Source organism: Gopherus evgoodei, chromosome 24, assembly GCF_007399415.2.
Source record: "Gopherus evgoodei ecotype Sinaloan lineage chromosome 24, rGopEvg1_v1.p, whole genome shotgun sequence".
In the NCBI taxonomy this organism is placed as follows: domain Eukaryota; kingdom Metazoa; phylum Chordata; order Testudines; family Testudinidae; genus Gopherus; species Gopherus evgoodei.
Genome location: NC_044345.1, coordinates 4,888,061 through 4,914,450, shown reverse-complemented (window position 1 = coordinate 4,914,450; position 26,390 = coordinate 4,888,061). Strand labels below are relative to the sequence as shown.

Genomic DNA, 26,390 nt, shown 5'->3' with positions numbered 1-26,390 from the left:
GTCTAAGTGCAATGGTATTGCATGGTTCTGAGAGCAACACGGCCCCTGGGGAACGCCAGTCAGCGTTTCAGCTCTGACGCTTTACAGCTGCTAGTCCTATATAAAAAGCTTTGGCAAAAAAATACATCTAGAAAGCTATTAAAGTATAATCTTTTTTTTTCCTCTTTTTTTGGTAACCTCAATTCTTTGACCTCTTTGGTTTTAGTTTTTAAAAAAATTTAGAAGCTGAAAAGCTATTTTTTTTTATAGAAATAGATTTTTTTCTTAAAAAAAATGAAAGCATCTTTTAGCATTTTTATATATATATATAAAATTTCTGCTGTAGAAAAAACACAAAAAAAAACCCTTTGTTTTAAAAGGGGGGGGAATGGTTTTCTAGCCTTGCGGGAAAAAAATAGCATGATATGGCGGGGTGTAAGCAAGGAGAGCACCCTCTGCTGGTTACATGATGCTGCAGTTTTGAGGACCCTGGAGGGAGAAAAGAGAAAATAAATAATTATTAATGTCTGTTTGCTTCAGTTAAAGGGGAACAGCAGGAGCCATCAAGAAACTGTCTTGCTAAGCACTAATTACCACATGCTGAAGTTCCCTGGCCCCAGTAGTTGCATGAGTTCTAACGTAACAAGTGACTCCTCTCACTGATTTCATTTGCCTGGCGGGGGGAACACCTGCCTCTGCTTACGGACGGTGACAAAATGCTCGACAACTGGAACCTTTCACCAGCCAGATTTCAAGTAACAAATAAGCGACCTCAGTTTGACTGGCAAGTGGGCTTCGCTTTTCAAATCCATCCCTAGCTCAGGAACTCAGCATTCCTCTTGCAGCCGTATTGGAATGATCCCAAGAGGACACATTAGCACTAAGGATGGAAGCCTGGTGCCTGGGCTCCATCCTGAGATGGGAGGGGAGACAGATGTACATTTCGGTGGCGGGAAGGACCTAACCACTTGCCCTAAGAGAAGCACCTTCCATCAGTCATTCTGCTGAAGGATGCCTGGACAGGACCATGAGTATAGTCAAGAGGAGGCTGCCAGGAGGGAGCCGTGAGGGGTGTGGGAAAATGTGGGCAGCTGAGTGTCAGCAGGGAAGCAGCAGCAGCAGCCAGGAGATGGAGAGAAGGGGAAAGCTCCAGAAAAGGAACCGAAGCAGCCAGGAGATGGAAGAGGGTTGAAAACATCACCTCTGGTAGAACTATGACAGAGGTGGAGGGTTAAGGGTTCCTCCCAGGACCCAGGTTTCTCACTCAGATGAGCTGAGCCAGCTGAGTCCTCGGTACAAGTTTTGCCTCCCGGCTCCAGAGTCCCAGCTAATGTTAAAATAGGAGCCACGACTCCTGGCTACTGGCTTTGCTGGGGCGAGGCTGCCAGTGGGATCCTCAGTATCTGGCTCAGGGCTGGCAGGCTTTTAACTTGCAAGTCTGGCTAGCAGCCAGCCCTGGAGATCTGAGCCACTGGCCAGTAAAACAGCCCAGGGGACACATGGGTAAGGCAGAATCAAGAGTGGTGGGGAACTCGGGGCTTAACCCTACAAATAAGGTCCTTATCTTGAATGTTCTTCTCGGTATAATTAACATGGTCACCCACGTACAAGGTACAGACCATCCTGCTTCAAGCATGAGCAGTCACTAGCTGCCTGGGTAAGGAAGAAACATCCCCCACAGTCAGGTCATTCTATGGGGGTGGGAGGGGTCTCTTGTACTTTCCTTGGAAGCCACTGGTCACCCTAGGAGACAGGCTGCTGGTTCCGATGGGCCACTGGCGATTCCCACAGTCCCAGCTAAGATGCGTCATGGGCCCTTCCTGTCAGGGGAGCTCCCTTGGAGATGAAAGGCTCAGAACTCCCACGTTCTGAAGGAGCCTGGTCAGTCTGGTTATGGACAGATGGGCCCATTCGGGGGTAGCGCTGACCTAGACAGCTAGTTTGGGCTCTGCTGCAGGGAGCGTACAGCTGATTTGGGGCCCGTAGAGGGAGCTGGTGATTCAGATGCAGCCTCATTAGCCAGGCTCCTTGCTCTGGGGAATATTTCTCTGGCTTTGACAGCTTTTCTGTTGCAGACCCAAATAACACAGGCTCTCCCTGGAGGGCTGTGGGGCTCTCTCTGATGAGTGCGGGTGGGGAACCCTTCCACATTCACCAGCACTGTGTGCACACAGCCAGCAAACCCTGCAGTCCTCGCTCTGGAAAGACTCCTGTTGGCTTGTGTGGGAGTTTGGCCCAAGTGAGGACCAGGGGACTGGGGGCAGTGGGGCATCAGAACTGGCTGCAAGTGGCGTCTGGAGCTGGTTTATAGCAGCAGAGATGGGATCTGACTCAGAACAGGCACACTCTGGCCTGGGGAGCTGCCAGGTGCACAAAAACAATCTCAAAGACGGCGCGTGTGCAGTTGGCTTAGCCACGAGGGAGCTAAATCTGGGTCAGTAAATCCATTTAGACCATTTCCCAGTCTGTCCAGCTCAGAGATCTGCAGAGAGGAGCCTTCACCAGATCCCCATCCACAAACTACTCACGTTTGTGGCAGGAGCCGCTAGAGGAGAGAGCTGGATTTTGGCTTATCGAGTGGGCGACCTATTTGTATTTAAAGCACATCGATTCTGACATAGAACTGGCCCTGGCCAGCGGGCAGAAAAAGAACCAAACTATGACAGGGTTCCACCAGCTGGAATTCCCACTTGGACCTTCAGATGAGCGAGAGCCATTAGCCTGGAGTGCAGGCTGTGCAGGGACACTCGGCTCCCTTGGGATTCCCTTGCCCCAGAGATAGGGGCCTTTCTCCTCATGCACTGACCTGAGTGCGGGGGTTGGAGTTACCCAGGATGTAGGACCTGGTCACCAGGTTTTCTCCAAGGCTGCCCCCGCTGCCCCCGCCGGTTCCCCCGAGGGAGCGGTAGCTGCGGGTGATGGTGAGGCTAGAGGCGGATGATTCCGAGGACATGGATCCGGCTGCGACATTCGGGCCCCCGCTGGCTTTCTCTGCCGGCTGGCCACAGGTGCCACACACCACAGTGCGGGAACGCAGGTTGTACTCCCCAGGATCACCTGTGCCACTGCAGTGGGCCTAGAGGGGTGGAAAGAGAAACAAGGGGGCTTCAGTACTTGATGGAGCTTCCCCCAGGGCCAGAGGCCCCCAAGATCAGAGCAAGGAGTGGAACAGATCCCAGGCCCAGCTGAGTCAGCTCGAGGGTTTAACGAGCGCTCCAAGGAGGCAGAGGCCTAAGGCTGCTCTCAAGCTACCCCACCCCGCCCTGCTAGAGCGCCATAGCTGTGCAGGGGTCCCCGAGAGGAGGCACTGTCCGTTGCTGTTTTCAGAGGGGCATCGGAACTGGCCAAGAACCTCTCTGCCGTGGCAGGGCTGGATTGTGCCCGTCCAACACCCAGCCTAGTCTTGTGATCGGTACTTTGGGACGTCCAACCCCAGCAGATGTTCTGCCATTGCAGGATGCTCAAACTGTGGAGTCCTGAGTCTATGGTGACAGGTGCACTAGAAAAACCTGAATAAAATAGAACGTGTGGTTGGGGGGTTCTCTACCTGGGGGTTGTGACCTCCCTGCCATCCCCATATTGCTGAATGTGGGGGCAAGGGGTATCGGCTACATGGTGGTCAGTGTATGAGAAATGGTTGAGAACCTCTGGAATGGACAAACTCCTACCGAAGTGAAAGGGAGCAACTCACACCCAGGATGGGCAAACGGGCCCCCAGAATAGCTGGCTGTGGGACATATGGTGTATGCCCACAGTCTGGTCTAGACACTGGTGCTACTCCCTCTTGTCACACATGTACCCGACTCCTGCTAACAGTGACGGGAGCTGGATTAGTGCATCAAGAAGGGAATCGCCTCTCTCTTAAGCCAGCAAAGCCCTTTGTACTGGGGGAACAGCACTATGGGAACCAGAAGTGCGGCACTCAAATTTCATGTCAAGATCACCTAAGACGTAATTAAGTGGTGCAGTCCCTGAGCCGAGTTAGTCAAACTTCGGACCACTCCACATGTAGAACCAGGATGGGGTGACCCAAGATAGGCCCCAGGATGTAAGATTCCGATCTGCTGAGTTTGCAGGGAGGGGAGGGATGGTTTGGAGCCTGTTCCACTCAGGGTCTTAGTGTGAGTCCATCCCCTGGGGTATCGGAGTCAGGCCCACCCAGCAGGATACTCAGCAGTGGCATGACCATGCTATGTGAGGAAATGGACCAGTTTGGAGTTGGATCTGTTGCTTCCTTCCTCTCCTTGTTATGCCTGGTTTTTCTGCACCAATAATATGGACAATTCAGTGCTTTGAAGACATCAAGGGCAGTGTCATTAGTGGTTTGCCTTCAGTTAGCACCCAGCTAACCAGTCCTGTCTATTCCTCGGCCCTGCCTCTGATGGCTAAGCCGGAGATTGGCCTGGGAGGAGATATTTTTATCCAAGCCCATCCTGAACAGCTAATGTCCCCCCTGTCAAGAACCCAACATGGGTTGGATGACTCCGCTTTAAGGTAGGAAAATCACTCCTGGAAGGAATTAAATCCAGCCAGACGGAGACCCTGGCTCGTTTCTCTAGGCTGATAAATATTCATCCTGACATGGCTGGTTGGATCCAGAACAATGAAATATAAAGGCTGATCACGCACGATACAGCCCCAGCTGCACCAATCCACGGGGCTGAGAGCGGCATCTGGCACCATCCCCTAGGTGGAGTTACTGCACCCTAGATCTGCTGTCTGATATGCGCTGGAGGTGCCTCTGTCAGGTTGCCTCTTGTTCCATTTAGACAATGGACGTTGTCTGGGGGAGAAGAACTGAACACGCTTCCAACTGGACACCAGCCCATCCTCTGTTTAATGAAGCCATCTGTCTGTCACCGGTCCCAGATTAGGAAGGACACCTTCAGCTCTGCAGGGAGGAGAGCACGAGTCCAAGAACGCACCAGGGTGGCTAAAACCACAGCAGCCATTGGGATCCTTGGACACGTTTCAGCCATCACCTGCTACGTGGCGATGCGGAGGGCATCGGAGCAGCTATCTACACAGTGATTTCCACTAAAGCCTGATTTGTCCTCCGGACAAAACCATGCGTGCTCCAGGCTGGATTGCAGAATTAATCTTCACGGTTCCAGCTTGGAAGCTTATTCTGCCACTCGTCCATGGGGATGATCAGAGCCCTTTTGTTTGAGATGCTCCAAACAAACCCACATCCCCCATCGTCAGCTCGATCCCTCCGTGCAGGTGCTTGGAGCGTCTCCATGTGCAGAGATAATCTCATGCAGTCGATGGAGAGCAGTTTGCTTCCCTGGTTTCTAGCCAGATAAGTCACAGGGCCCTTCCCCCATCCCCTCAACTCCCTGCTCCCCTGGCTCTGGTCCTGGAAGGTGCAGGATCAGTGCATCAATCAGCAGGAGGGGGACTTGCCCAAGGTCACCCAGCAGGCCAGCAGTTAAACCAGGTCTTGAGTCTCCTACCCACTGGATCCCGCTGCCGGTCCCTGACAGAGCATGATGCTTACATGGTGGTGACGGTGGTGGACGCTGACTTCGTCATCGTCATCCTCATCATCATCATTGATGATCACCGTGCGTACCAGCTTCCTCATGGCCACCTCCTGGAAGGGAGAGAGGGAAAAGTCAGGTTGCACCTACACCTGCCAAGATCCCACTCTGCTCTATAGCTCAGATGTAAGATCACCCTAGTGACTCCCTGCCCGCAGACAGTGAACACACAAGGGAGGAATCAGACCTGACTCCACTGGCTGATGCGTCACTTTCGCCCTCCACCCCTCACCCATCCCTCTCTTGCATCTGGCCAGAGCACATTGCCACGAGACCTCGATCCCCCAGCTGCCACTGCCCCACCCCCAAGGCAAGTCTCACCTCTCCGCTGGAGTTGATCAGGGCGGTACGCAGGCTGTCTCCAGAGCCCCAGGAGCTTTGGGCCTTCCACACCATGTCAGTGGGAGGGCTATGGGTGGCACCGGCTCCGGAGGCCCAGATCTAAAAAGGAACACACAGTGATCGGTAGCACCTCGCGCCAGCAGCATCAGCCCAACCCTAACTCCCCATGTGGGTCTTTGCCCCGTCCAGCGGCTGTTCCACAAAAGAGGATACGAGTCTACTACAGCTGTTAACGAAAGGAACTGCTCTGATAGCTCGTTCTAGGTTCAAGCCCCCGTGTTTGTCTGCTGACCTGGGAGCAGGGAGGTGTGTGGGGGGGGTGTCATTACTCTCTAAACTGCAAGGAACGGATGCAAGGGAGATGGGCTAAGAAAACCATAGGCAGGATCTGAATCTGCGGAGGGGAGCGTGGTGCTACATCAGGCCTCTGCTTATGTTGGGGCCATGTCTTGGAGCTTAAGATGTCAAAATCCAGCGCCACTTCAGTTGCAAATGGCAGGAATCCCACAAGAGCTGCTGCCGGGGGGCGATTTCTGCCAACCCAAGCTCATATCCGGCAATGTCCGCAGTTCCTGCATGCAAAGGGGAGATCAGTCCCCCCACATTGAAGCTTTGTATCCCAGCTAGAATCAGAGCTGCAATCCCCCATCCATCCGCAAAGGGGAGCCCCATGGCCACTCTACCAAGGGACCTGGGGGTGAGATGCCTGGGCACTCAGAGGGGCTGGGTTTGCTCTGCTCTTCAGGAGGGTGAGACCCGCTGCTCCATCGCCCAGGGGCGACTCCAGGGTGACAAATGCCCACTGAGAACGGGGCATCAGCTGCCCAGGGCGTTAACCCTTCACTATCCCCGTGCGAGTGCAGTTTGTTACTCACCGTGACCACCTGGCCGGCCTTCAGGGTGAACTTGGGAGGGAAGCGGTAGCTGATGGGGGCCTCGTCTCCATTCTGACGCTTGATCTGCCAGCTCCCCATTGCCTGGTCCTGTGTAACGGAAGGCAGACGCCTTGAGAAACCAACCTTCAAGGTTGTTCCGGTTCTGCCTCCCCTTGGCTACAAGTCCTGCGGTCAAGGGACTGAGCTGGGACTCTGCCACAGACCCACTGACCTTCAGCAAGTCACCTCACTTGCCTTTGCCTCAGTTTCCCCATCTGCTTGTATCCCTTTCCCCACCCTTTGTCTGTCTTGTTGATATACACAAAGATTTTTGGGGCAGGGACTGTCTCTCACTCTGTGTGTGTACAGCTCCCAGTACAGTATGGCCTAGTAGACAGTGCACTGGACTGGACTTAGAAAACCTGGGTTCTACTCCCAGCTCCGACACTAGTCTCCTGGGTGACCACGGGCAGTCATGTCCCTGTTCTGTGGCTCAGTTTCCCCATCTGTAAAAGGGAGATAATTATACTGATCTCCTTGTAAAGAGCTTTGAGATCACCTGATGAGATCTGCTTTTCTTCTAAAGCATCCCAAAGCGATTTGCAAGCCACACACAACAGCAACTATTGAAATGCATCCACCTCTGGGGTGGGTCACAGCAGCTGTCCGACAGCACACAAAACAAAACACCACTCAGTTTACACTAGGAATTGGCTCTAAGTTTTAAGTCTCACAAAAATTGCAGCACCCTTTGTTTGCACAGATGGTTTAAGGCCGACCCGAGGGGAAGGACACTCCAAGAACTACATGGTTTCCCTTCCAGCTACTGACTGATCCTGCCCTGGCTTAGGCATGACCAGCATTGCCACCAGGAAATCTACCTCGTTGGACTTGTTCCTGAGACGGACAAATTTCCCTTCCAGATCAACCTCTTCCACGGCCACGCGGCCGCTGGTCCTCGCATGTTGGGAGAAGCTCGTCCGGCGTTCCCCGTCCTCCAGCTTTCTCTTCTTGGAGGAGCCCGGCGTGGAGGAGTGGCTCACGTGGATCCTGGAGCCCCCCTTCTGGGAGGTGGGGCTTGGAGACAGCCTCAGCCTTGGGAGAGAGGGAGAGGGAGTGAGTGCGGGCTGGGTAGGAACCAGGGCCTGGAGACTCTAGGGCACTGGCCGATCCCAGTTAGATGCGACAGAGGGGACAAGGGTGACCTGCAGGCAGAGGCCACTACCCCATGGGACGTCCCCTGAAGGACACATCTCCATCACCAAATCCCGCCCCACAGCTTCCCCCAACCTCTCGGCTGAGACGCCAAGGGCTGAACTGGCTGTGGTGGATGAGCAATGGGGCTGGGAGGCTCATCAGCAGGGCAAGGGGCCAGGCCTGCCCAGATGCTGCCTGTTCCTCAGAGTTCAGCCTCCGGGGCTGCCACTTCCACACACGTCCAGGGTGTTTCCGATAATCACTGACTGGAGCGGCAGGAACCAGCTGCCCTTCTCAGACCCCCAGCATGGCTGCGGGGATATGGGCTCAGCTCAGCCAGTTTCCATTCCTGGCCAGTCCCCGCTCTGAGCCACTGGCCTCCCTGCCCATCTGAGCTCCCAGATGTTCCCCCTTCCCTCACCAACGCCCTAAAATCCCCATCCCTGCCTGGATCCAGGCTCTGCACCTGACTGCATCTGGGAGGCTCTGATCATGTCGGATGGGAACAGTTTTTGTGACTGGCTCCTGTCTTTGTAACAAGCTCGGCCCCCCCTTCCCCATTGGGGCAGGTGGGATCAAGGCGAGTAGGATCCATATCCCACCTCCAATCTGTCCACCACTGCAGCACCAACCCCCTTCATATTAGTGTCACGTCAACGTGACCAGGCCCGTGTTACCAGCCCACCCAAATCAGGCATGTCCTCCATTCACCCAGCCCCCATTGGCACATCCCCCAGTACATCAGGCTCCTCCCCCACCCTTCCTTGGCCACGCCTCCATCAGGCTCCTCCCCCACCCTTCCCTGGCCACGCCTCCATCAGGCTCCTCCCCCACCCTTCCCTGGCCACGCCTCCATCAGGCTCCTCCCCCACCCTTCCTTGGCCACGCCTCCATCAGGCTCCTCCCCCACCCCATCAAGGAGCCTCTCCCTGCACCCACCTCTCCTCCTCTCCCTCCAGCAGCTTGCGGTAGGCGTGGATCTCCATGTCCAGGGCCAGCTTGATGTCCAGCAGCTCCTGGTACTCGTCCAGCTGCTGCTGCATCCTGGCTCGCATGTCCGCCATCTCCCGCTCCTTGTCGGACAGGATGCGTCGGCTGGTCTCCCGCTCCCGGGCCAGCGCGTCCTCCAGGTCCCGCAGCTGCGACTCCTTGGCAGCCAGCTGGGAGCAGAGAGGAGACGTGGAGGAAGGGGGTGAGGAGAGCACAAGCAGCAGAGGGTGCCCCACGCTACCAGGGCTATTGGCCCCTTAGACACAGACACTGCTGTCATGCACCTGCCGGGGATATTTGCCCCTGACAGACTTCCCAGGGCACAGCTCTGTTGCAGCCAAGTGCCAGCCAGAGGACTGCGGAAGGCTGGGGGTGTTATGCCCATGCTCCCTCCAAACCTGCCCATCCCTCCCCTTTGCTTCATGCCCCACAATCAGGGCAATGGGGCTGCGCATGCTGACCCTGGCAGCTGGTCAGCCCCATCAGCCCCCCTGCACTGCCCAGCACCATGGCTAGAGGGCAGCACTTAGCGCGGATTGAAGGGGCGTGTTCATGTACTGAATGGAGCTCGCCCATGACAGGCGCTCAGCTTGGCTCTGGGGCAACCACAAGGGGGAACTAGTGGGCGGAGGGGGCAGGTGGCTGGACAACGCTCTCACTGGCATCTCCTGCTCACCTGCTTCTGCAGCTGGCTGAGCTGGGCCGAGAGGCTGTCGATGCGGATCCTCGACTGCTGCAATTCTTCGTGGGCGGCGCCCACCATGCTGCTGTTCCTCTCCGCCGACTGCTTGGCATTCTCCAGCTGCAACCCACAGGCCAGGCAGGGTTAGAATGGCAGAGGAGCAGCTTCCTACCGCTCCCACCACGATGGGATGTCGAACGGCCCCAGGAGAGGCCGGTCAGGGGGCTGCGAGGGTGAGCTATCCACCAGCCCCTCGCAGGAGACAAAACCCCTGGCCTCTGGGCCGGCTTCCATCGGAGGCTGTGAACATGCCCGACAGACGCTGATTTAGCTCCACATTCCCCACCGGCGAGGCTGGTACTAAGTGTTCTCTCCATTTTACAGGTGGGGAAATCAGGGCCCAAAGAGAGGAAAGGGCCCCCAACATTTTCACAAGTGGGCCCCAACTTTCAGTGCCCAGCTTTAGCTGTCTTGCCAGCTCAGCCTGATTCCTCATTGATTTCACACGGAGGGGAGGCTGCTCCAGGCCTCTCAAAGTCAGGCCCCTGGGGGCTGTGAGCTGAGCTCCCAGAGACCAGAGGCTGAGGGTGAACATTTGGGGTTAAGTGACTTGCTTAAAGGTCACCGAGCGTTGGGGGCAAAGGCAGGACTAGAACCCAGGAGTCCTGGCTCCCAGTCCTGAGCCACTGGCCCAGCACACCCCACTTCATCTCCCCCGCCCGGTGCAGCGTGTTACCTTGGAGCCATAGGTCTTCTCCAGCTCCTCCTTGTACAGTCTGACCTGGGCTTCATGCTGGGCCCGCAGGTCCTGGAGGGCATCGGCCAGCTTGCTCTCAAACTCCCGCTGGCGGCCGTTGTCGATCTCCACCAAGCGGGTCTCGTGGCGACGCTTGGTCTCGCGAAGTTCCTGGGGGGGAGGGGGTGCCACACCAATAAGGGGCTGTGTGAGCCATGGGTCTCAGAGATGGAGCTCACTGGCACAGGGCAGCAAACAGCTGTTAGCTTTGCTTTTGGGGCCCGCACTGGCGTCGCCTGGGAGTCACCTGCCCCCTAGGTGGGCCTTGTGCCGAGCCAGGCTCAAGTGGGAATTGCTCCGTGCGCAACGTACGTGCCCCAGAACCTAGCACTTGATCCTCAGGGTTTGTCTAGTCTTGGGCCACTGTAGCAAGTCGAGTGTAGACTCTTCCTACACTTCTCCTGTCGACACAGGGAATCCACTTCCCCGAGAGAATAATTCTTCCATCAACCTAGTGCTGTCTACATGGGGACTTAGATTGGCTTAACTACACCGCTCAGAGGTGTGGATTCTTCCCCACTGCCCCAAAAGCTAGGTGGGGTTTTGTGAATGCTGCTAAATGGATCCCCTGCTCACTCTCAGCTGAGCTGACACCGCTAATGCATCTTGCCTGGAGTTCTCTGTTGCTGAGGGCGTTGGCATGACCTGGTCCTCAAAGGGGAGCGATAAATCATGGGCCTGTACAGTGCATAAGTCTGCACCGAGGGTCTGTATTAGGGAAGGCCTTGCTCAGGGGCAGCCGGACCCCGCTCACCTCGCTGTAAATGTTCTTCTGGAAGTCGAGTTCTTCCTTCAGTGTCTGCAGACGGTTCTCGGCGTCCACCCGGCGCAGCATCTCGTCCTGCAGCTGCTTCTTCACCTCGCCCAGGGCGGCTTCCAGCTGGGGAGGAGAGAGGGGAAAGTGAGTGCAGCTAGAGGGAGATTCGCAGACCCAGCAGGCGGGTCTCAGGTGAGGTCCCTAGCCAGGTGGCTGCTGAGCCTGGGGACTGCAGGCCTGCAAATCTGGAGACTTTATGCAAATTGTGATTACTCGATTTGCATATTATACTTATTCACTGCCTCATCTGAATAAACTACATCAGAGCTAAACTCATCAATTCTCCCCTCCCCCCCAAACCGAAATCATGCCTGTCATATCCACTCCCTCCATCCGCCTCAGCCCACCACCTCCTGCAGGTCAGTGGCTCTCCCTATCACAAGGCTGTGACAGCTTCTCAGGAGTCCAGGAAATGACCCTCCAAATTGGGGGTCTCCAGGCCAATTTGGGCGAATTGACAAGGCATTTCCTACTTTGCCCAGGGCAGCAGAAGGGACCATGGCCAGCAATAGTCCATGGGCCAGCTGGATCTGTCCCCAGCTGTAACAGGAGCCAGCCAAGGCGCCAGCCTCGCCGCTCCCATCAGCAAAGTGATCCCAGAGCTGCCAAGTCAGTGGTAGGAGCGGGACTAGAACTGGAGACTTCTCGACTCCCCCAGACACCAGTCAAACCCTGGGACTGTGTCTCTCCCAGGGATACTTAGAGGAAGGGGTCTAGCTGGGACCATTAACTGCTGTGGGGTCCCAGCCGCTCTGAACCATAAGGGGTATTTCAGCAGGCTTGGCAGGACGTGCACAGGGAATGCCATGATCTCTGGCACTGCAGAGGGTGCTGCAGGGGCCCTGGGGCAGCAGGGCTCAGGAGTCAGGACCTGCTGCTCACCTTGGACACTTGCGTCCTCAGCTCCCGGATTTCATTCTCCAGGTTCCTCTTCTCCCCCAGGGCGGTGGTGAGCGCAGCCTCTTTGGAGTTGAGCAGGGCCTCCAGGTCCTTGAGGCGAGCCTGAGCGGCCAGCAGGTCCCCTTCCTTCTTGCCATTCCTGGAACACAGCCAACAAACTGCTCTGGTGATGTGTTCAGGGAACCCCCTGCCCCATGCAAACGAGGGCCCAATGCTGGAGAGAGGCCCAGAGCAGAATTCCCAGGTCCAAACACCCCTCCAGCCCCAGGGGACAGCTCAGAACCTGATCCCAAGGGTCTTGGTGAATTTCACAATGGCGGAAGATGCCAGACTGACATCTTTGGTGCTCGGAGACCCATGTAACCACAGAACAGGTCCAGATTGCCCAGTTCCTGCTCTGATTCATTCAGCTACCATGCCCCCGACTTGGGATCTGCACAGACAGGATGGGTTTTGCACCAGTGTAGTTAGTGATACTTCAAAACCTGGGGAAATGACACGGGAGCCAGCCTCATTTCACATGGATGCAGCACATCCACCCTGCACCGCCAGACATAGCTACTCTGCTACAAATACCCTCTCTATAGACAAGGCTTGAGGCTCTTTGATCTCCCAGGGCTCCCAGCTTCCCATTACACGCATCACGGAGTGATCAGCTGTGAAAGCAGCTTGTGCTCTATCCCATGTTACGGCCCTACCCTGATGGTGTTTATTGGCTGGTGAGTCAGAGCGGCGTGTGGGTGTTTAAAAATTAAACACAGGCTGACGTATGAATTGGCAAGTGGCTCCCTGGGGAATTAAAGCAATGATCCCTTTTACAGATATCTGATGGAAAACACACACACACACACACACCCCTTCCAGCCTCCAGCTCAGACTGGAAAAGCAAGTACAATATCATTAGTATTTATTATCTGTACTCAAGCAGCATCTAGGCCTCCCAGTCAGGATTTTATGGTGTTAGGCGCTGAACAGACACGGAACAAAAAGATGGTCCCTGCCTCAAAGACCCACCAATGTAAACAACCTCCCTCCTCCATGCTACCTACTAAAGAGGTCTTGGATCCACAGGATATTTCAGAAACATTTTACACACCAGGGATGGAAAAAGGTGAGTGGGAAATTGGGCCGAAACGTTCTGGTGGCTCGTGATTTTGGGCGCCAGACCCGAAACACCGCGAAAGCACCAGATTTCCCACGGGACAGTGCTCGGCTGTATGAAAGGGAAAACCCTTTAAAAAGGCAACTCAGGTTGTGCAATGAAAACCCCTCAAATCGCTAGCTGCCTGTGAAACTTGAGGCCTAAGAGGACAGTTAATAAGGGATTGATTGAGGAGGAAAGACCAAGAGATTTACAGTAGAAGTATTTACAGCCAGGACCTAAGAGTCTGGGGGTATTTGAAAGATATATACACCGAGGAAGGAATTATTCAGGGTGCTCTGAGGAGCAAGGAGATGAAGGAGAATGGAGTTGCAGGCTGATCATCAGGAAATGCCTCCTCGCAAGAAGACAGATGAGTCTTCCACAGGACATTTAAAACCAGACTTAAGTGCTGGGCAAACCACAGCGATCCTGCTCTCCGGTTGGAAGATGTGACATGTTGGCTTGCAATATATGATGTACCCACTAGATGGTGCTGGGTACCACACGTAGCTCCAAGATAGGCGTGATCCCTGGCATACAACGGAGACAAAGCTGGAACTCGGGCTGTATGGAAGTCTGCTTAGATCTGTAGCAATTTTGATAAAAACCTGCTTAAGATGGACTTTGACTCCATACAGAACGACAGCATGGGAGGGTCGGACAGCTCAACCCTCTAAGTCTTATGAGGTTAACATCTCCTCCCTCATGTTGATCCATGCGTAGCTATTTATTAATGTGTGCATTTACGGTAGCGTCTGGAGGCCCCAACTGAGATCACGGCTCCACCGTGCTAGGCGCTGCGTGCCCAGTGAGAACGTGTCTGCCTCAGAGAGCTTACAGGCTAAACAAACACGACAGACCACAGGTGGAGGGGAAGTGCTGAGACTCTAGAGTAGGAGATGCCTCGGGATGAAGAGCCACCTAAAATACGGAAATCCAAGTGGTGTGTTCTCATCTTGATCAATGCAAGCCAGGCGCGGCAAGGTCAATCGGCACCCTGAGCAGGCATGAAGAAGAGGAACGGAACCTCCGAAATATCCCCACTTGGAACCCAAACTGCAGAGACCCTAGCAAGTAGGGTTGCCAACACGCTAGCCCTGCCCCCACCCTGAGGCCACGCCCCCCGCTCACTAATTCCCCCTCCCTTGGTGGCTCACTCTCCCCCACTCTCACTCACTTTTACTGGGCTGGGGCAGGGGGTTGGGGTGCAGGAGGGGTGAGGGCTTTGGGGTGGGGCCAGAAATGGGTTCAGGGTGCAGGAGGGGGCTCCAGGCTGGGGCAAGGAGTTGGGGTGCAGGAGAGGGTAAGCACTCCAGCTGGGGGTGCAGGATCTGGGGTGGGGCTGGGGATTTGGGGTGCAGGAGGGGGCTCTAGGCTGGGGGGTGGGGCCAAGGGATTTGGAGTGAGGGAGAGTGCTGCGGGTTGAGAAAGGGGGTTGGGATGTGGGAGGGGGTGAGGGCTCTGGACGGGGAGTGCTGGCTCTGGGCTGGGACCAGGGATGAGGCTGTGGGTTGAGCAGGCGGTTGGGGTGCGGGTGGAGGAGAGGGCTCTGGGCTAGGGGTGCAGGCTCCGGGCTGGTGCCAGGGATGAGGGGTTAATGGTGTGAGAGGGAGCTCTGGGTTGGGACAGGGGGCTTGGATACAGGAGGTGAGGGCTCTGGGATGGGACCGGGGATGAGGGATTGCGGGGGCTCAGGGTAGGGGCAGAGGCTTGGGCTTACCTCCGGCAGCTCCCGGTCAGCAGTGCAGTGAGGGCGCTAAGGCAGGCTTCCTGCCCGGGTTGGCACCGCAGACCGTGCTGCGTCCCAGAAGCATCCAGCAGCAGGTCTGGCTCCTAGGAGGAGGCACGCAGGAGGCTCTGTGTGCTGCTCTCACCCACAGGCACCGCCCCCCCCACCTCCCATTGGCTGGTGCTCAGGGTGGAGGCAGCACATGGAGTCCCATGGCCCCCCCGCCTAGGAGCCAGACCTGCTGGCCCCCCCCGGGGTGCAGCGCAGTGCCAGGACAGGTAGGGACTAGCCTGCCTTAGCCGAGCAGCACCGTCACCGGACTTTTAATGGCCCAGTCAGTGGTGCTGACCGAAGCCGCCAGGATCCCTTTCCGACCGGGTGTTCTAGTAAAAAACTGGACACCTGGTTACCCTACTAGCAAGAACTGTGCAGGGTTAGGGCCAATGAATTCATTCTTGCAGCGAGTCTGAGCTGAAGGGAGGACAGCTCTGGTACAATAGTATAAACATCACGCACGTCCTCCCGTGGGTGGCAGCTGGACTGCGTCATAAAGGCCACCTACCAGAGCTACACAGACAGCTTCAGATCCCTCCCATTGTACGCTCTGTGTGAGCCCTGCACAGAGAGACAAGCCGAATGCTGGCAGCTCAGCTGTCTGCTGCCCTTGTTGATACAGGCTGACGAACTTGCTATCCTTGCTATCTCCCCAGAGCCACATCTGCCTAAGGACAGAGCTCAAATGAATTTGACCCAGATTCCTTTTGAATGATCTCGGCCGGAGATTGAGGCTCAGGACTCCTGGGTTCTATTCCCAGCTCTGCCACAAAGCCATGATCACCGCAAGAAGTCCTGGGTCAGGGCTCCGAGGTTCTATTCCCAATTGTGCAGCCTTCCCTGCCTGGGCCTCAGTTTCCCCACCTTGCATCAGCAGGGTGAGGCTTACTTGGCATTTGTGAAATGCTTCAAAATCCTTTGATAACAGGAGCTATAATGTTTATAAAGCAATGGGAGGACTTAAAGCACCATGGAAATGCTGCTAAATATTATTACTCAGTGTAAAGTATGAAAGGACTTTTTAGGTGTGCAAATTCTTTATCTGGATCTGGGGCGCTGCAGCTATTGAGATTTCCTGCCTTCTGGACATTTTGCAATACTTGAAATCCCACCCAAGAACCCCGGCTTTCCCATTACACTCTGAATTGTTGCTCTTTGCTTTGGGCAGATGTCAGCAGCCTACATAACCCTGTAAGAAGAAAGCATCGAGGTTACTTTCAATATTTGATGCAGTTCATGCTAATCATCAATCAGGTTTCAGGGAGGTTGCTGGACCAAAACCAACCAAACACTATCTGACGCTATTTTGGTAGGACCTATAAAAAGAAAGATTCGATGTTCCTTCCGCACGATCAGGGCGCTGATCATTCCTAGTCCCTAAAACTGTACTGGAAACATCTGCTGTGGATGTCAACACCCAAGTAAAAGCTGGGCTGGAAAGAGGAAGGGTCTAGGCAAGACTGTTAATTCAGCTAGTAACATCAATTTCAGTTGTGTTCTAAATAGCCACCGTGGGCTCAGATCTCATAACCTGGGGGTCCAAGTGGGATCTATTTGGCAGTATGAAATGGGCATCTGTGTGTGGAAGCCCCAAATCTGAGCACCTGCAGGCAGGTGACATTTAAAGAGAGAAACAAATTTGTGTGCGAGAGGGACTTGGTTTCATACCCATCTCTACTGCCATCCTACAGATGGGGAAACGGAGGGAGGTGAACTGACTTGCCCCAGGTCACCCAGCAAATCCCATTACCAAGTCACGGATAGAAGCCGGGAGTCCCAGGCCTCTGCTCTAGCCCACTCTGCCCCCTCTCAAACCACTTTGCACTGGTGCAGCAACAGACACTCAAGTGCAGAGGCCAGTTTTGTGAGGCTGACAAGCTGAATCCCAGCACACATTCCGCAGGCAGGAGAAAAGGCAGAGGGCGGGAGCAAACGCCTGGCTCATTAGCTCATGGGTAAAAATAGCAGGGCGGTGCTGGCCAAGGCTGATGCCCAGTGCCACAAGCTGGCCTGCTCTGCACACAGTGCCGGCAGAGGATGGCATGGAGATATTCCCTCATGCACCCTGTCTCGCTCATATTCTGGGAGCGATATGGCTACAACCAACCTGCAAACAACTGCCAGCACGAGGAAGGCCTGAACCCAGCTCCAGAGGCTCATGGGCAGATCTGACCTGCCCTAATCTAGCCAAAACACACCACCCACCGCAGAGACGGTTCCTGGCTGGCCCTCCCCAGCCTCCGGGGCTCCCAAGTCACTGCCACAGAACCCTACGCTCTGTACATGCCAGTGACTCAGAGAAGGAAAACGCCAACTGAGAGCATTTCTGGAGCTTCTCTGGCTTATTACAAACACCCGTTAATGCTGAATTATCCCCATCTGGCAGCAGCCTCTTCCTTACAGCCAACATGGGAGACACAGGGATCTGGGGCTTAAACCCCATGGCCTTTGATTATTGGCCAGCACTTAAATTCTCACTCTGGTTATTCCTTCCCTTAACTCTTTCCTCCCCGGCCTGATCCAGCCAAGCCAAGAGACCTGCAACTCTGAAGAGCTGGGCCAGAGCTCAGCTCACTTTTCATAGAATCCTAGAACATCAGGGTTGGCAGGGACCTCAGGAGGTATCTAGTCCAACCCCCTGCTCAAAGCAGGACCAACTCCAATGAAATCATCCCAGCCAGGGCTTTGTCAAGCCGGGCCTTAAAAATCTCTAAGGAAGGAGATTCCACCACCTCCCTAGGGAACCCATTCCAGTGCTTCACCACCCTCCTAGTGAAATAGTGTTTCCTGATATCCAACCTAGACCTCCCCCACTGCAACTTGAGACCATTATTCCTTGTTCAGTCATCTGCCACCACTGAGAACAGTCTAGATCCATCCTCTTTGGACCCCCCTTTCAGGCAGTTGAAAGCAGCTATCAAATCCCCCCTCATTCTTCTCTTCTGCAGACTAAACAATCCCAGTTCCCTCAGCCTCTCCTTGCAAGTCATGGGGCACCTTAAATAACCACCCGAGTAATACGGCCTCCCCAAGTGACACAACAGTAGCAGCAACCACACTGTGCCTGTCGGGAACCTTCCATCACCTGGTAACGCCGGATCCTTGTCTCCCCCTGGATAAAAGGGGTTTTGGAGTCAGCCGCAGAGTCTAACCTAATGGACTTTATTGGGTTGGAGCCACAGAGGTTTATAGTTTTAGTACAGAGGGTCCTGGGTGCAATCCTCCATCCCGACCGGAGAGCAGCTGAATGGAGCTCTCGATGTGCTAGCCAAAGGTCAGTGCACACTGACTGGGATTTTAGGACCCCATGGCCGACTGACTTGGAAAATCCCTCCTTTCTCTCCCAAGGGAAGTTGGGACACTGCCAGCAGCATTTACAGACTGGGAAATGACTTGCCCGAGGCCACAGAGTGAGTGAGTGGCAGAGCCAGCCTCGGATTTTAATATAGTCAGATCTCCCTACCCACAGTTCCCCTTTCCCTCTAATCACTAGTCCAGCACTGCCTCCCAGAGGGTTGCTGCTAGGGAAAAAGGATTCCTGCCAGCCGAGGCTCCAGGAACACAGGGGTCACTGCACGCAGAGCATAGCCAGGGGCTAGGAAAGCTTTAGAGAAAGCCGCCAGCACAGCCCTAGTGCCCTGAGACAGGCCTGAATCAAACCCCCAGACCCAAAACTCAAGGTGCAAACAAAAACCTGGCCCCAAATGCCAAGGAGCGACTCTCTGAGGCTGCCCACTGGCTGGAGGAAGTGGGAGGTATCTTTCCAGTGCACAAAGGTTATTCTTACAGCTGGGGTCAAACAGCATAACTGAGAACTGCCCAGGACAGAGCTGCAGAGCCAGAGTCCCTGGCCTGCCCCTTGCGTGGGCTTTACTCCAGGGTTACCAATCAGACCGCGCAGCAATGCACACCCATTCTGTGCTGGCATCGATGGCTACGCGAGGCACAGGGCGATCAACAACCACACCGGCCAATGTGAAAAATGAGAGTGGTGTGACAACTAGACTGCCTTTGGTCTGTGTCTGTACAGCCCCTAGCACCATGGGGTCCTGGTCCATGGCTGGTGCTCCCACAAAGAAATCACAGGGATGCCGGCAGGCTGGTCTGTCTGGGCAACGCCCTTTCCCACAATTAACCATTTGGAAGAAACAAAGGTTCCAGCCAGAAGCATCCGTGCAGTAGAAACAGGCGTCACCATGTTGTATGTGGCCCCCAGTTGTCTGAGTGCCTCATAATCTTTGGTGTATTCACCCTCGCAATCCCCCACCTGGCGAGGCCGGGCTATTACCGCATTATACAGATAGGAAACTGAGGCACGGTAAGGCTAAGGGATTAACCCAAGGGAGTCTGGGGCAGAGCAGGGAATTAAACCCAGTCTGCCCAAGTCCAAGGTAAGCACCCTAACCACTGGATCACCTTTCCCTCCTGGAATTTAGTTTAAAATACACACATGCAAAAACCAAACAATTTTTATGGCTGTTTTGTGTTTTTCTACTGAGAAGCAAATAGCTATTAAGCACTTAGCAATTCTCTGCCTTTTCAACAGCTCCAATTTCTCCTTTGGCCTGTGCCTTCTCAATGCAGCAATAACGGCAACATGGGAATAAAGACGCAGAAATGCCAAGATTAGAGTGCTAAACTTCGCCTGAACAGCAGAATGAGAGACGCTGGACTCCTTTGCTAGGAACAGGGAAAGTGCGCGTACTGTATACTGCTGGGATCTTTTACTAAACAGAAATCAAAAAGTCAGAGTGCGAGTCATTTTCCTCCCACACCATCTAAAACCTGGCTGATCCTAACAAGACTGCGATTCATCTCAAGGGACCTGGCACAACCCTGCCTGTTTCTTGTATGTTCCACCAGAACTACCGCTGTAAAGTGTTGCAGAGAGAAAAATACACACACCCACGTTATTCCTGAAAAAGGATGGTCCCGTGGTTACAGCACTAGCCTGAGGTCTGGGAGTCCTGCGTTCAATTCCTTGCTCTGCCACAGACTTGCCATGTGACCTCAGCCAAGTCATTTAGCCTCTCTGTGCCTCGGTTTCCCCAACCGTAAAAGGCAGGTGACCACATTGCCCTGCCTCACAAGGCTGCAGTGACGATAAATACATTAAAGACTGAAGCACTTTAAGCTCTACTGTTGAAAAGCGCTAGGTATTATATTATCTTCTGCCTGTTATTCAGATGCATGAGTTACGTGCTCTGGAGCAGCTTCTGGTTGAGCTGAAACACACAGCAGCATTGACTCTATCACAAGCCTTGCGCTATGGGTGGTTTTTGAGCTACGTGAGAATTCAAGCTCACACGTTTCTGGGCAGAAAAAAGCTTGAAAAAGTGGCTCCTTAAAAAGCTTCAAAACCAAAAGCAGAAAAAACCCCAATTATTTTAAGCATCTCCTGATTTCTAAGCCAATCTCAGGATTTTTGAAGCCTTGAGGCTGGTAAGGCTGTATCAGTTTCGGGTCTTTTTTAATCCACATGTGGGGATAAGACTTGGCGGTGAAAGTGCCTTTTCAATTCAAATGCTCAAAGCACTGACTCAGTGCTCCAGGAGTGGGGGTGAGGGGAGAAAAGACGAAATACCCGGGGCCTGAGAGTCATCGCTGCTTGTGCTTAAGCACAGAGAACTGGCTGGAGGGTACGCTTTCAAACAAAACATCTGGTGAAGGATGCATGGAAAAAATAATCACATTTTAAGATGGTTGGGGCTGTGTTGGCTGGCTGGTGGGACTGGACAGACGTCCTGGCTTCGGTGGATCTGCATGTTCGTGTGCTCCTGCTTCGATCTGCCTGCACGAACATCTCGTAGCGCAAGAACATCTAGTCACTGCTGATTTAACGTGAGACTGACGAGGCTTATGGCACTGACCGGCTGCCACAAAGGGCCTGATTCTCCAGCACTCTGAATCTTGCGTCCTTATTAACACCAGTGCCGCTACCCATTCTGATTTTTTTTTTTTCTGGTGTAGGTGCCAGCACATGGTGCAGGGCAGTGGAGAACCAGGAGCCAGCAATGGAGAATTGGGCCCAGAGAGCTGAGCTGATCAGGTCCTACAGGCTGGAGGGGGAATCCTCTGGAAGCAGCTTGCATCGCTCTCCTGCCATCAGTGTGGGCTGCAGCCTCCCGTCACCAGCTGAGCAGATCCCATGAGCCCCTAGCATCAGAAGGCGCCTACTTTTGGCAGGTGCAGGAGTCCCTCACTTGCATTTGGTTGATTAGGAGCAGGTGTTAGAAACAGGTGCTAGAGGTCTTCCTGTGTCGGGCAACCATCGAAGAGCTGTCCGACTCCAGTTTGGCCAGCGTGTGATCAAACGAGGCCAATCCAACTCTGGACAGCGCTGCCATTTCCAGGCAAATGATTTCACAACTAGCACAGGGAGTCTTCCTTCTCCAGTTTAGCTCAGCAAACACAGGCAAAGACGGGTTGCTTCACTTGCTTGGAACATTTGGAATTAGCCTAGAGAAGCGAGTTTGGATTAGCTTTTAGCCTTCGGCAAGTCCCTTTGCCAGACGCTGCAGTGGGTGACATGGGTCTAGGCTCCATTACAGCTGCCTAGCATGGAGAAGTGCCACGATGGGATAGTGGCCATCTGGGCCATTTGAAACAGACAAGGGCGTAAGCTGTTGAGGGGAATTCCTGCAAACGCAAGGGGACTGCTGCGAATGCTAAGTGTGAGCTGGTTAGTCAGTTGCCGGGACCGGAGAGAGAGCTTTTTCACTGCCCCACAGTCTGGCTTCCCCCAGCCACTCAGAGAGCAGTGGGGCTCTTTAATTGGCTGGATAAAGTTACCAGATCAGCCCATGGTTTGAGCATGATCTGATGCTAACTGGGGGCTCATATTAAAAAATGGTTGTTAAGATACCTGAGTGACAGGGGCTGTATGAGCACCTACAGAGACTGACCTAAGGTACCAACGATGCCTGTGGGATGTACAGGGCCGCCAAGAGCGGGTTCGGGCCCCGGTGAAAAAAAATGTTCAGGCCCCCCAGCAAGGGCGAACTGGCTAAACAGGGCCGACGAAGCCACGGAAGCTGGGTCCCGGGCCCCCTTCTGGAACGCTGGGCCCTGGGAATTTGTACCAGCTCCCCCCACCCCCACCTCGTCTGCCCTGGGGATGTACCAGGCTTGCTCTTGACATTTCCCCATACCCACGGGGCTGGCCCATTTCAGGCAAGCGGTCAATTCAAAGTCCAGCCACATTAGAGCTTTCTAAAGGAAGCTGCCTACTGGCCAATCGACACATTGGTCCAAACTTCTGACCTTGAATGCGTCCGCTCGGCTCCCTCTAATTTCAACATGTGCATCGGAAGCCAGAATGTGGCCCTGGAGCCATTTCATTTCTCCAGGGAATCCCAGCGTTTCCTCTAGCAACTCTGCCTGGTAGATTGTCCCGGAAGCTCTATGTTACTATAGAACAATGACAAATCTTGCATCATCTATCCCTGCATGTGTTGGCCTTTCGCTTTCATTTACAGCCCCTTTGTCCTCTAGCCTGTCTGTGCCAAGCTAAAAATAGTAACCCAGTTTGACGGGAGCTGGGCTCTTCCCACCTCCATGGGAAAAGAAAAAAGTCTCCTACCTGCTCTTGTGAACCGGGATGTTCAAGAGATTTTTCCACTTCTCCCTACAAGATCTCCGGCACCTTTAGGACTAAACCAGCAGCCACAGTGTTAATTTCCCTTTGTCAAGTCAACTGAGTGAAGACAGTTGAATGCTAAATGCGAGGGGAATTAACCATCGGAAGAGGGTCTCGAGGGATCCAGTGGATTCTCCACCGCCTGGAATTTCTGAAACTGCCTCTGGGCATCTTCCGGGGTGGGGTAGGGGTTCAAAGCACTTAAATCATTAGGGAGCACAATCCCACTGGCTTTCAATGGAATGTGTGCTCCTAAATGACACAGAAGCTACTGAAAATCCAGGCCCTTCAACATATGCCCTAGTTCGACTGTCCGTTTTTGGGCCTGATGCAGGGATCACAGGGGGAGGTTCTTTGGCCGGTGCTACGCAGGAGGTCAGACTAGACTACGCAATCATAATGCTTTGAAGCCTCGCAGACACAAGCTAAACTCTGGATCCACACATTTCCACACTAGATTCAGGCTGGTGCTGAACCAAAACCCCAGAATGGCGCAAGGGAGGCCCTGTGCTACTCAGACTGGCTGTCTTTCAGATTAGGACGTCACGGCACTGTTCCAGTATCAGCCTGGGAAAGGTTTTCCAGTGTTGCCAGATCTTGTGATATTTTTCTTAAAGCGCAGCTCCTGGAGTCAGGGGAAAATCTCAGCTTTCCTTTTTAACCAGGTAAATGTTTAGCCCTTAGGGCCATGGAGAAAACTGGAAAAAGGGCGGGGCACACTGCCTAACATTCAAAAACCAGAAGGCAAATATTTTTTTTAAATCTTAGGATTTTGGGGGCCTGGCTCATGGTGGGGAAACTGAGGTACAGCAAAACAAAGCGACCACTGGACAATCCTTCCTCTCCACTTATGATCCTAGTTCAAGTTTCATTACAGAGCAGGGAGCAATTCTGCAAAGGGCTGAGTGCCCTCCCCTGGAGGTGGCTGGTGCACAGCACTCCAGAACTTGCTCAGAGTCTCAGAGGATCCAGCCCCTGTTGCATCTAAATTTAGATTTTATAAAAAGGCATTTAGCAGGATCAGCAACAAAAATGCAACTGATGCATCCAATCGTCAGCAAGAAAAAGTCACAAGAGAAAACATGGGGGGGGGGGAAAGGGCCTCAGTACGGGGTGTTTATTTTTAGCTTTTAAACACAGAAAAAACATAACCTGGCTGAGCTGGGAGAAAATCCAAACTGTACAGTTAGATCAGCTCCAAGTTTCCATGACTTTAGTACAGGGGGGAAAAAACCCAAAAAACTTCCAGGCAGACGCTGCTGCCAATAACCGCAGTCTCTTAAGAAACAGGAGAAAAATCTTCTAATCTGATGATAGGAGAGAGACCAGACAGCCCCCCGGGCTCCAATGGGACATACAGGAGAACAGCCCTTTGGAGGAAGCACTTTAGGCCAGCAAGTCTCTGCATTGCATCAGTGAGATCTTCCCTAAATACTTGGTCGAGTGGAGGAGGTCATCTTTATCGTTCCTTATGACGGCAGCCACCACTGAGATCAGCGCCCCATTGTGCCAGGTGCTGCACAGACATAAGGAGAGAGTCCCTGCCTCAACCAGCCTGCAGTCTAAAAAGACAATTCAGACAAAGGAGACATTGTTACTCCCCTCTTACAGATGAGAAACCGCGGTACCGAGAGAAGGGAAGTGACTTGCCCAACTCTGCAGCTCCTGCATTTCTCATGAATCAAGATGCCAGATTAAATATTTAGTAGAGAACAGAAGTTCTGTTTATCCACAGAGCAGGTACAGCGCTGGGTGAGCATCCCATCCACACTGGCCAGCCACCATGCCGTAATCCTGACCTTCAGAGATGCCCCTTGAGAGCAAGAAGGGAGGTACACCGGACCCTCGCTAGAACACGTGTCTATATAGCGCGAATTCGCATACAACGCGGGCGCGGCCATGGATCCCAAATTTAATTACTTTAATTGCAATTCATTTTAACGCAGTTCCCACGTTAACACGCATGGATCCCAAATCCTGCGTTCCAAAGAGGGGCCGGTGTACATCTCCACAAGCCAGTCAAATGCCTGGTCACTTACAGATTAGCAGTGATACTACAAAAGGGGAGATAACCGGCTGAGCAGGCAGCTGTCCTGCTGAAGAGGAGCTGTGAGTCAGAGTGGATCACACACTGAATATGAGTCAACAATGTGATGCAGTTGCAAAACATGTGAATATCGTTCTGGGGTACAGGGCCGGCTCCAGGCACCAGCCCAGCAAGCAGCTGCTTAGGGCGGCCAACGGTGGTGGGCGGCACGTCCGGGTCTTCGGCAGCAGGTCACTCGGAGCGAAGGACCAGCCGCCGAATTGCCGCCGAAGACTGAAGCAGCAGCGGTAGAGCTGTAGATCGCGATCACAGGATTGTTTGTTTTTTCTTTTTGCTGCTTGGGGTGGCAAAAACCCTGGAGCCGGCCCTGCTGGGGTGTATTAACAGGGGCGTCGCATATAAGAGATGGGAAGTAACTGTCCTGCTCTACTCGGCGCTGGCGAGGCCTCAGCTAGACTAGTGTGTCCAGTTCTGCCCAGCGCCCTTTAGGAAGGATGTGGACAAACTGGAGAGAATCCAGAGGAGAGCAACAAAAATGATCAAAGGTTTAGAAATCCTCACCTGTGAGGAAAGGTTAAAAAAAGGGGCATGTTTAGTCTTGAGAAAAGATGACTGAAGGGAGATCTACAAAGAGTCTGCCAGCATGTTAAGGGCTGGTCTAAGAGGACTGTGATCAATTGTCCCCCATGCTCCCGGAAGGTAGGGCAAGAAGCAACGGCCTTAACCTGCAGCAAGGGAGATTTAGTTTGGCTCAGGCTGTGTCTACGTATGGACCTTACAGTGACACAGCTTTCCCATTGGCATAATTAAACCACCCTCAAGCAGGGGAAGTAGCCATGTTGTCTTCCGCTGACATAGTGCTGTTCACACTGGTGCTTTTGTCGGTGAAATTTATGTCCATCAGGGGTGTGTGTGTGTTTGTCAAACCCCTGACCAACAAACGTTTTATTGACAAAAGCGCTGGCGTAGACAAAGCCTTCGAAAGACTCTCTCTCAGGGGGTTCAGCACTGGAACAGGCGTCCAAGGGAGGTTGGGAATCCCGGTGACTGGAGATTTTTATGGACAGGCTGGACAAACCTGTCAGGGCTGGTCTAGGGTTACGTAGTCCTGCCTCAGCACGGGGGGCTGGCCCTGATGATGTCTCGAGGTCCCTTCCAGCCCAGCACTGCTCTGATTCATGCAAACTTTGCCTTGGAACGATGTTGCTCAGACAGATTGGACCTGCGACCAAGCCAGCCCAGCCAGACTGGAGGGCAAAGAAAGGCTGTAAATAACCTGAGGAATGTTTGCAGCAGGGCCTGGCTTCCAGAGGTGCCGGAGGGAATGCGGAAGGCCCTCAGGTGAAGAGCAGAAACAGCAGGGTGGTGGCTGCAGCAGAGGAGAAAGCTTTGGGATGTCACTGAGCTCTTCAGAGTGACTGGCAGTGACCTGCCTACTCATTTACTTCTGCAAGCCGTGCCCACCACGGGCTTCCCACTAGGCTCGTTTAAGGAAGCAACACCTCCCCAATACGCCTATTATAAATAAATCAGCAACAGCCTTCACTTCCTAGTCACGAGGCTCCTTGCTAGGAGACACCAGCTTCTATTCTGGGTCCTGGAGTGGGGCGATTTGGGGTGGGTATTTTTTTGTTTTTTTTTAAAGTTTGCAAAGTT

General features: G+C 53.7%; 1 protein-coding gene across 1 annotated transcript in view; it reads right to left on the bottom strand.

Moving 5' to 3' along the window:
• Window positions 1–297: 297 nt before the first annotated feature.
• Window positions 298–26,390, bottom strand: part of LMNA (lamin A/C) — a 51,452-nt gene continuing 25,359 nt past the window's right edge. Inside the window, exons 2-12 of the mRNA XM_030542322.1 lie at window positions 12,104–12,260; window positions 11,159–11,284; window positions 10,345–10,515; window positions 9,603–9,728; window positions 8,876–9,096; window positions 7,621–7,834; window positions 6,740–6,847; window positions 5,844–5,963; window positions 5,480–5,575; window positions 2,786–3,055; window positions 298–468 (exon numbers count right to left, since the gene is read on the bottom strand). Of these exons, the coding sequence (XP_030398182.1) occupies window positions 442–468; window positions 2,786–3,055; window positions 5,480–5,575; window positions 5,844–5,963; window positions 6,740–6,847; window positions 7,621–7,834; window positions 8,876–9,096; window positions 9,603–9,728; window positions 10,345–10,515; window positions 11,159–11,284; window positions 12,104–12,260 (1,636 nt within the window). The 3' untranslated portion in view covers window positions 298–441. The remainder of the gene's footprint in view (window positions 469–2,785; window positions 3,056–5,479; window positions 5,576–5,843; window positions 5,964–6,739; window positions 6,848–7,620; window positions 7,835–8,875; window positions 9,097–9,602; window positions 9,729–10,344; window positions 10,516–11,158; window positions 11,285–12,103; window positions 12,261–26,390) is intronic.